This window comes from Nanorana parkeri, unplaced genomic scaffold, assembly GCF_000935625.1.
Source record: "Nanorana parkeri isolate BGI_ZX_2015 unplaced genomic scaffold, ASM93562v1 scaffold693, whole genome shotgun sequence".
Taxonomy (NCBI): domain Eukaryota; kingdom Metazoa; phylum Chordata; class Amphibia; order Anura; family Dicroglossidae; genus Nanorana; species Nanorana parkeri.
Genome location: NW_017306961.1, coordinates 661,875 through 672,598, shown reverse-complemented (window position 1 = coordinate 672,598; position 10,724 = coordinate 661,875). Strand labels below are relative to the sequence as shown.

At 43.0% G+C, this 10,724-nt stretch overlaps 1 protein-coding gene across 1 annotated transcript in view; it reads left to right on the top strand.

Moving 5' to 3' along the window:
- Window positions 1–1,883: 1,883 nt before the first annotated feature.
- WDR36 (WD repeat domain 36) overlaps window positions 1,884–10,724 on the top strand; it is a 61,027-nt gene continuing 52,186 nt past the window's right edge. Inside the window, exons 1-6 of the mRNA XM_018563766.1 lie at window positions 1,884–2,104; window positions 4,913–4,940; window positions 5,387–5,487; window positions 7,333–7,450; window positions 7,576–7,708; window positions 9,909–9,963. Of these exons, the coding sequence (XP_018419268.1) occupies window positions 1,946–2,104; window positions 4,913–4,940; window positions 5,387–5,487; window positions 7,333–7,450; window positions 7,576–7,708; window positions 9,909–9,963 (594 nt within the window). The 5' untranslated portion in view covers window positions 1,884–1,945. The remainder of the gene's footprint in view (window positions 2,105–4,912; window positions 4,941–5,386; window positions 5,488–7,332; window positions 7,451–7,575; window positions 7,709–9,908; window positions 9,964–10,724) is intronic.

Below are 10,724 nucleotides of genomic sequence, written 5' to 3'. Positions count from 1 at the left end.
CTGTAGTCCTTGAAGATTTTAATGACATCTTTCTCATTTCAGTCCAGATGACCAAAATATGAAATTGTATAGTTAAGTATATTATTTTCCAATTCTTCTTAAAGGACAATATGTGAGATCCCAACAGGAACAGGAGATGCATCACCACACATGAAAAAAGGAATTCCTTCAACAGAAATGGTCAGTTTTTGCGAAGGCCAGTACTGAGCATTGATTATTCCATTGGTGGACTGACTTGGCCTGGTCTGGCATGGGGCGTTCCTATCACCTGTGCTGCTGTGCTGTTGTCAACGATTCTCATTATCGATTGGTTGATCTGCACTCAGTCCCCTCTGATCCCTGCAAGATCTGCTGCCTACCCCACTCACTGTGGCAGGAACACTTGGGCTGTGGGCATCTGATGGATAGTATTATTATGATAACCATTATCATGTACTCTGATTTTTGCATACTGACCATCCCTTTAATAAAACCGACCTTTACTATTAACTCCTTGATGCCAGTCCCATCATCTCAAGTACCATCTGATGTGTTCATTTCCTAATATCCACAAATATGTATGGAGCCCAATCACACTTTGCAAAGCTGGCTGAATTTTGTTGCCTAACAATACACGACAGACAACATAAGGCCTCTTTCACACGGGCTGATAAGGAGGGCATAGAGTACGGAGCAGATGTCAGCGCTTTGACATCTGTGTTCGTACGTACAGTATTTCCTCCAAAAACTCAAATTACCAGACCCATGTTGGTCTATGGGGAAATCGGATGTCCGATTACCCCTGATCCGGCATGATCAGGTCTGGCAAATCTCCTGTTTACACACGGTTGCCCATAGACCAACATTGGGCATCTGATCGGGTCTGTTTGATAAACTGACAGGCAGATCTGATCGGACTCGCCATGTAATAGGGGCCTTAGGCAGTTACTTGTACAGTCATTCCAAATGGCTTCCTCATGTACTTTTTCCAATGCCCATGGGTTGCAGTGCACAAGGTAATGCATTGGTAAAATAGTGCATGCATCTGTTTTGATGCATTAGTCAGCCAATTTAAACAAATATACTGCTTTTAACACATCACAAACATGTATTTTACTCTTTACTGAAGTGTGCTTCCTGCTGTTGTCTATTATGATAAAAAAAAAAAAAAAAGCTAACCTTGTAATGTGTAAGGCTAGATTCACACCGCAGCGACACCCGGGACGCGCGTCCCGGGGCAGCGCAATCGCGTGCTAGCCTCCCTTTTAGATTGTAAGCCCTCACGGGCAGGGTCCTCCTTACCATTTTGTCTTGATTTGTGATTGTAATATCTTCCTTATATTGTAAAGCATTGCGTAAACTTTTGGCGCTACATAAATTCTGTATAATAATAATAAAAATAGTGCACACAGTGGTTGCCGCGCAGCCCCATTGGGGTGACATCCGTGCGTCAATCGCTAAAAAATTACTTTTTTTTTGCAACACACGATGCATGGCTTTTTTTAGCCATGATAGAAAATAATGGCACCCACAGCACGATTGGCTGCGCCCGGGGGCGACTCCGTGACCACGTGGCAATCCACGCGGTTTTGTGCACGATTGCCACGTGGTCAGGAGTCGCCCAGGCGTGAACCTAGCCTTAATGGACTCTCTAGGTATGTTTCTGGAAACAGGAAATTAACACATCAGATGGTATTTGAGATAATAGGAGTGGCACTAGGGAGTACATAGTAAGGTTGGCTTTATTAAACAGATGGTCAGTGTGCAGAACCCTTGAGCTAAAAGACTGACTAAAAGTAAACTAGGTATTTTGCGCGGAACCAATATGCAAGGACGGAGGGAGGCGGAAGAGTTAGGCAACTGCACGCTCACCCGGAAGCTCTATCGATAGACTGTGTTGTGAAGCCACCAGCGGATTGCACCCACGTGGTTAAAACTTAGCTGCCTGGAGCTTCAGCGGCTTGGCATGGCATCGGAGAAGAAGGGCCGGGGCAGCGTTCTCTTTACCGGGTACCGCTCTCTGGGCTTGTACAGTAACCACATTCCCCATGTAGTCAGGTACCACAAGAGGCACAAGGAGTTCTACCTGGTCACCGCCGTGGGGAAAAGCTTCCTCACTTACAATGTGAGTACAAGATGCACAAGGCATTACACTGCTTATCGCAGGTCAACCGCTGGCAAAGGCCTTACGGAGCCCCTTTGCAGTACATTCATCTGTTACTTTTTCCTATACCATAACAGCACTTTGTATTAGCTTATCGTCCCCTTAGAGCAGTGATCGTCACATTTCTTGACGTGGGGGGCTTCAAATGTGGCCCCTGACATCCTCTAAAGAGCCACACATTTAATAGTCAAAATCTAATGCAAAAGAAAGGTGTCAAAACTTGCAATGTGTGATAGTCTGAGACTACAGGTCTACTACAAGCGATGGTCAAAGACTGCAGACAAGTAACAGGAGATGGTCAGATACTAAAGGCATGCTACAACAGATGGTCAGGGATTACAGACATGCAACAGGAGATAGATATTACAGGTATACCACAAGAGAGAGACTGCAGACCTGCAACAGAAGATGGTCAGAGTATGAAACATGCTGTTGGAGGTGTTGTAGACTGGGGCCCTGCTTCAGGAGACAGTCATAAGACTAGAGATGAGCCTGGACGTGAACCCACTTCAACTGAGTTTGCCCAAGCCCACTCAAAACTGTGACTGCCACTCCCCCCTCCCCACCCAAATAGTGGCGGCAGGGGCATTCCCCACCCCGTTTGTGATGTATAGCTGCTGGGTGGGGAATGCGCCTCTCCCCAACTGATTGTCAGGAGGAGGTGGTAAGAGTCAGTTTTGATCAATCTTGGGTGAACTGGGTTCGCACCTAGCCCGGACTCATCACTTAGGGTACGTTCACACCAGATACAGTGCGTTCCGGTCTGATTCTGGCCGGAACGCACTGCATTGCAATGCTGCCGGCTCACTTTTTTGTTGGGCAGGAGGGGGTGTGGTGGGCCAGTAGCCACTCCCTCCGGCCGCAATGCGATCGCCCGCACGGGATCGCAAGGCACATGATGCCTGCGGTCCGGTGCGATCAAAATGCTGCAAGCACTATTCTCATTGTCCATTAGTTGCTGCTACTCTGCTCCTCCGTTCTCTTCCCTGCTAGTGCTGGCTGCAGCCGTCTTAGTCCCTTTCAATCCCTACTGCTCCCCCCGCCTGTATCAGCAGCCGGCACCAGTGGGGAGGAGAGACCACTGTGACTGCATTTCCCCGCTGTACCTCCGCTTCTGCCCCGATCCTTCTCTGTGTGTGCGCTGCCCTGCCCCGATCCTCCTCTTCCCCGCTCCCTGTGCCTCTGCTGCCCTGCCCCGTTCTTCCTCTGCATCTAGAGGCTAGGAGCCATACTGCTGTTGGTTATTTCAAATTGCAATAGCGGGCTGGCTATTGCACCCGCCCACTGCCTGCTGTCAATCAGCAGAAGAGGACCTGATGGGGCACTTTTTCCTTTCAGGTCCCTCCTCTACTGATTGACAGCAGGCAGTGGGCGGGTGCAATAGCCAGCCCGCTTTTGCTGGCTATTGCTGCCAGCAATAATGTTAAAAAAAAAAAAAGTTAAATAAAAATGCAGAAAAATAAAGTTGAATAAACTCATATTACAAATAGAAAAACACAATTTTGTGTTATTTTAAATAAAAGGTTGGTTATTAAATTAAATTGGCTTAGATTTTTTTCAATTCACATTATTTTAAATCCATGAAGCTAATTGAAATGTCTAATATACATACACTTATTAGGAAGTGCGTTGCAGTTCATTTCAATGGATCACAAATGCACCTTCCGTCCGCAGTGTGATCGCCTGCACTGGAACGCACGGTACCGCAATGCCATGTGTTCCAGTGCAGTGTGATTTTAAAAAATGTGCATACTGTTTTATTTATTAGGCCATAGATGAAAATGATCGGGTCACAAAGATGAGTTTCTGTTCTTTCCAAAATTCTAGTAAGTCACATAAAATACTTTACCTTCTGAGCACAGATCTAATCTGGTCATATAACCACAATGTTATTTGGGAAACAATGTCATGAAACAGACTTGCTCTTTATGTTGCCCCATGGTTGGAACAGTCAGTATGTAAAAAAGATTAGATCCCATATGTTGCTAGCCACTTTTCCTCCCCATTGTTCTGTAACTGAACCCGTCTGAATCAGAAGCGGGTGGATACCTGGTCATCTGATCTATATGAGCTTGTTGCAGCATTCCAAAACCATGTAAATGAATGTATAGTTGACCCTTCCATCATTTTTGGCTATAACAACCTTCCTCTTTCCTTACGATTTTGGAAGGTGTTTGCCCAAGAACATTTGTAAGGTCAAGTAGTGATATTGCAGAAGAAGACCTGGCTCATAATCCGCAATCCAATTTATCCCAATGAATTTTTAGTAGAATTCAGATCAGTGCTACTGTTGTTGTTCGTTGTTCGTTTAAGGCCTATTCACACCATGTCCGGATCATCTCCAGACCAGATTGTTTCCAGCCCCAAAATGCATCCCTATGCTATTTCTGGCCTCTGTTCACACCAGTGCAGTCTGTACCAGACCAGAAAAATACTGCTCGTCTTATTTTGTCTGGTCTGGAATGCACTGGAACGCATAACGCATGCAAATGCACTGGAGCGCACCTGTAAGACCATTTTAAGGTTAAAAAAATCATTTCCAAACGCGGCAAAATCGCAGTAAAAACCCAATACACTGCGTTCCAGATCCGGTCAGGAAAATTGTTTGAACCTGCCCTTAGACCACTTTTTCTTTTGAAATAATAACTAAATAGATTTTTTTTTCTATGTTGAAAAACTTTGTTACATTGCATTATGACATTTGTAAATGTTTTTGAGGAAAAAACTGAAAAACACAGTTGCTTATGGCATTGGTTTTTGTCTTTTTAGGTGAACAGACTTGGCCAAGTTGCTGTCAGTAAGTGTCATGTTTTCAAATTATTCCATCTGTCACTTAATTTTTCCTTGGTTTTTTTTTTTTAAGTAGTACTCGTTATCTATTTCCGTACTTATGAGTGCTTGTCTCTAACCATTTCTCTTCCACACTTTGCTAAACTGAACATTTTGATCTGATATATCAGTCATACAAATGAAAACTACAACACTCACAGAGTTGCTATTTATAGAGGTTTTGTAACTCCAGAGTCAGCCATTTCTGTAGTACTGGCTCCACTCTGTCATAACTCTGATCTCCTGCCGGATTTTTTTTATGAGGGGTAATAAGCGACCATAAAGCTTGGTGATGCAGCAGCACCATATCAAACAGACGTTCTGCCAAAACTATTTCTGGCTTGGCTATGTGTTTTCTCTGCACCATGTTTTGGACTTCATGTTATCGTTTCTTTTTTTTGTTTACTTTTTTAGGCAATGCTCTTCCAGAAGACATTAGCTGTCTGGCTGCAGATCGAATGCTGGTATATGCAGCTCATGGGAACCTTCTTAAAGCATTTGCCAAGAACAAAGAGGTATGTATTTAAAAATATTTTGTGAACACTTGGATATGTTCATTTTTTCTATAGAGGCCTTGATTGTTTTAAAGTTTGACTTAAAGCGACCGTGTTGACACATTAAAAAGTTAACAAAAAAAAATGCAAAAGAATAGTAATAATACGCAACTGTCCCACTGCCTGTTCCTCAGGTTCTTGCTCTGTTCAAGAGTTATGGCCTTTGGCAGAATCTTCACATCTATAGCACTTTTGGGTGTGTTGGATGCCTGACCTCCTGCTATTCTGTGATTTCATCTACTGGTCCTTACATAACTACTGTGTCCTGTAATGACACAGGACCTGGTGTTGGAGCTACAATGTGCAGTGTGTGAACAATCTGGTGGACACCATGGGGGGAATTTATCAAAGCAATTGCGACAGTTTTAGCCTCTTAGATCATCCTTCCTTTTTTTTTTTTTTTTTTTGTGCAAGTCTGTCTTTTAACATGTTTTGACCTGAGCTTGCACTACTTTTTCAACTGCACGTGTTTTGCACCTGTTTTGACCAGAGCTTGTACTACTATTTTTTTTTTAATTGCACGTTTTTTTGCACCTGTTTTCATCTGCACTTGTTCTGGGGCTGTTTGAAACTAGAGCATCACCTAACAAAACAATCGCAACTTAAAGTATAATTAAAGCCTCCAGTGTTTTTGCATATATCTACTGCTAGCAAGCAATAGTTATATGCAAAAAGTGTAAAAAAAAAAAAACGGTTTAAACTTACCTGTGTCTTCCCCGCGCACTCCTGTCCGAAAATGTGAAAATTCTCGAGCGGCCGCAAAGCATCTTGGGGCGGCCGCTTCATGCTTTAATTAACATTGGGTGGAGGGAAAACATATTTGACTTTAATGTCACTTTAAGAAGTTCCCATAACCACTTCTTTAAGAAGCGACCGTTAAGCTTTTTGCCCAGGGTTACGAGTCTTCTTTCCTGTAGTCTGTTAAACCTCATTTATGAACAACATTACACTAGCAACATAAATCTGGCACAAAGTGCATCAAATATATTCCGTGCAAGTTCAAACACTCGCAATTGCTATGATAAATTCCCTCCAATGTGCATTAACCTATGGTAACTAGGATCAGAATTAGCTTTACTGAAGTCAGTTAAAGATGGAATCTGACTTGTGCTAGAGGTATTTAACTTGGTGCTTTGGTTCTTTGCTCTGCTCTTTTTTTACTGGCAATTGTTTATGCATTCAATCAGATTGTTTGGGATCAAGGTTTAAAGTGTTTCTCCAGGCAAAAATGAAAAACTGTGTTGTGCAAGGGTCTCATAATTTATGTACATTTACAGTTACATTGGTTTTAGTTGATCTCAATAAATGACCTGCTGATCCTGCCATTTGCTTATTCGCTTATGGCCTTAGTTCTGGGTCTGCGCCGACAATACTAAACAGCCTTAATAGAAATGGCTTATTCCCTGGGCATGGTGGGGCACTTGGAAGCTTCGCCGCTATTTGCCGAATTCTCAGCTATTTCACATAATCTCTGGGCTTCCCTTGCTCAGACAGGAACATACACCTCCCCCCTCACTATGAATGAAGTCCAAGTCGGTGACATCCCTTCCTCTCCTGACATCTCTCCTTAGAGGATTCTCTGCCCGCCACTCAACTGTACCAAGGCTTTAAACATAAAAGAGTGACGAAGCAATGTTGTAGATAGCGTTTGGGCCAGGGATTATATCCTGCCTTTACAACTGCTTTAATGAATCTGTGAGGATGCTTTCTGATGTACTTTCTTGATATGTTATTTGAACTTGATATGTTATTTGAATTATGTGTATGTGTAGTGGATGCTATGTCAATGTTTGTTAACTTTTCCAGGTAGTTCACACGTACAGTGGACATGAGGCAGAAATTCATCTGGTTCTGCCATTTGGTGATCACGTAATATCTGTGGACACGGATAATAATCTCATCATTTGGGATGTTGAGTCGGAAGGTAAGATTGTAAATATGTATGTTTATAATGCAACAGTGTAGTGTCTTTAGACACAAAATAGCGAGAGAGCTATGTGTTGTAAAGTCTGTTGTGGTTTTATTTTCTATTTTTTTTATAACTTTCAGAGGAGTACTTGCAGCTGAATTTTGACAGAAGCAATTTTGGTATCTCTGCAATAATGCACCCAAGTACCTACTTAAATAAAATTCTTTTGGGGAGCCAGCAGGGAACACTTCAGCTGTGGAATGTCAAATCCAAGTAAGTAAAGATTAACCTCTTAAGTATTTCCTTTGGTGGTTTGTAATAATCACTGGGCTTCTTGCATAACGGAAAAATGACACAATTTTAAATAATTTCCCTTTCTGTTATGAAACATAAAAATGTAAAGACAGTACAAAACATCCCCTAAATTACCTCCCTTTTTTTTTTCTCCTAAAGTAGACCTCTCAAAGTGATCTGATGTTATTATCCCCCCCCACAATTTTTTGGTATTGCGGGTAAAACATGGAGCTTGGTAATACTGCACTAGATACGGTGCATCAATAATGTAAAGGTCATACACAATGAGGAGGTGAAGGGGTTAATGTTCAGGTTACATATAGTGTGAAAATGGAAATGAGGGTTCATGTGCAGGATGAGAGGTGAAAGCCATAATATACAGGTCACTACAGAAACGGGACGGAGATGTACAAAAGAAAGAAAGGGAGGGCATGAAAGAGTTAAAAATAAATAAAACAATCCCCCCTTTAATCTGCTGCTGCCTCCCCATCATTCATTAAATCCTTCATTAGATACTCCTTCCTCTTTCCATTGTAAGAGGAAGGGAGGGCTCTCGTATATAAACACAGGCGTTCGCATCACATTCGTGATTTCTGTGACTGGCCATTACAGCAATTACAAGGCACAGAGGACAGTGACTGTGGCATTGTGCATGCATTCTGTGAATGGACAAAGGGAAAGGAGGGGCAATCAAATGAGATCTCTGCTCTCCTGTCTCAGTACAAGAAGTAATAGCAATAGCTCTACTTTCCAGCATGAATAAAAGTTAAATTAGGAAAGAATGTGAAGCGATGATGGAGGTGGCATAGATTTCATTACAGCTGACTATTTGTTCCCCAACTCACTAAAAAAAAATGAAATCTTGAGTTCTGCTTCAAAGTCTAGTATAAACAAATCCACTTTGAAACAGCCAAATTGACTTGCTTACTGGACCAGTATAATAACAGCATTTTGAATCCCATTGCTCTGCGGACTCTGCACTCTACTATCCCACGCCGCAGTTTTCAAAGTTACATCATTGGTGGCTGGCTCCTTCATGCAGAGCAGGAGATCCTCCATGGCGAGCAGCTATCAACTATGCATGCATGAAATGTGGCAAGATTTAAGCACCTGCAGCCTTCTGGTATGTGTGATATTTGACAGCCAACTGGGCCGAATAGCAAGATACCGAAGCTTGGCCCAGTGGGAGATTCCTCCATCCCCACAGTTTAGCGTAGATGGAGGAATATGTTGCACTTTTTCCATCTGACCATCTGCAGATAATCTATAGGTTAACGCTGCTGGTTTTGGAGCGGCGTTCAGATACATGAAAGTCCTTTACAGAATCCCCCTAAACAAGAACAATCAGTTAATCGTGCCGTGGTGTTGGGTTTTTTTTGCGGGTTTTTTTCCTGTGCCTGGGGAAACTACAAAAAACAATGGTAACCAAAATTGTTCATAGGTGACACTTTCAAAGCCTGCGCAGCTCATCATTTTAACAGTGAATGATGACCCTAGAATTATTGCTATCACTTCAGCATGCACAAGAATAATTTATACGTGTGGCACAATTGTTGTTCTTGTACGAGTGACAGTTTTGAACCCAGACGTGATCAGAGCTGAGCGCTTCTGGGTTCATTATTCACAGGGGCAATCAGTGAACAGTTGTTTACTCATCTGCCACTATTCTCCCTCCTGACACCGGCCATGATAGTCCTGGGTATAGCAGCTGGGAGTTTATTTCCATGTCAGTGCTGCTAATTAAACCTTATGTTGCGGGCAGTGTAAGGGTAAAGCATTGCTTGAATGCTTCCCGAACATAATTTGGAAAACACTGAGCTGTGGGATTGAATAGTAGTTAGCTATTTCAGCAGTAACAGGCCACAGCCAGACTTTGGTGTGTATGTAAACCTTCAGTTTAAATTAGCTAAGCACATTGCAGGTGCTTCATAACAACACATGTTTTCTTTAGAAAGCAAGCTACTGACTGGCTAGAAAAGCTTGTGTCTTGACTGCATGCTGCAGAGAAGGACCCTTGCTCTTCTTGTAGAAGCAGAGATCTGACATGCCCCATGCTGAGTCAGAGCTAGAGCTCTCCACTCAGCAGGGAACAAGAGCTTTGTTAGGCTTTAACATTGTTTGCTTGAAAAAAATATTTCTGTATGCTTAAAAAGTACTTCTTTTTTTTCCCCCTTCTTAGCAAACATCTGTATACATTCAAAGGCTGGGAAACTGGTGTTACTGTTCTTCAGCAGGTATGCAAATAAGGTTGTTGCATCACAATTACCATAGCAGTCTACTAAGTGAAGTAGGAATTTGTTTATATTTGCTAAATTTTAGGAAAATGATCATCCGTAAAATAATATCTGATAGGCCTGTCTTCATACTAACATAGGAAAGCTCTACTTTACACTCTGTAGGCTGTTCTGGAATATAGGAGCCATTTTAGCACTGCAAGCTTCTGAACAAAGTCCAGGTATGAGGAGTGACATTAAAGGAGAACTATGGGGTCAGGGTTTTTTCCCATAGTTCTCCTTAGGGTAACAGAAGGACACAAACTAGCGTCCTCCCGTCACCCTAGGCTCAGTATACCGCGAGCTACAGCTTGCGGTATACTGAGACGCCAGAGCGGATCCCGACATCGATGTCGAGATCCACCCAGCTGCGTGAGTGACAGCTGGCTCTGCCTATCTAGAGGCAGATCCAGCTGTCCCCTCCCCCGTCCGTTCCGCCAGTCAGCGCTGGCGGATCGGAGGGGGGAATCCATCCCCTCCCCTGTCACGGCAGAGAGCCGTGATAGGATCAAGAAGTGAGCGAACACCGGCATGTGTTCACTCACCTCCCGATCTACTGAGCCGACCTGTGACAGTCTCATTGTCACAGGTCGGCTAGAACTATGAGGTGAGTGAAAAGCACTCGCCTCAGTTCTCCTTTAAGTAGTCACATGTTATAATGACAGAGCACATAGTCTTTGAAGGGTTAGACCCTCTATCAAGCTTTTATTGCACTGTCTTCC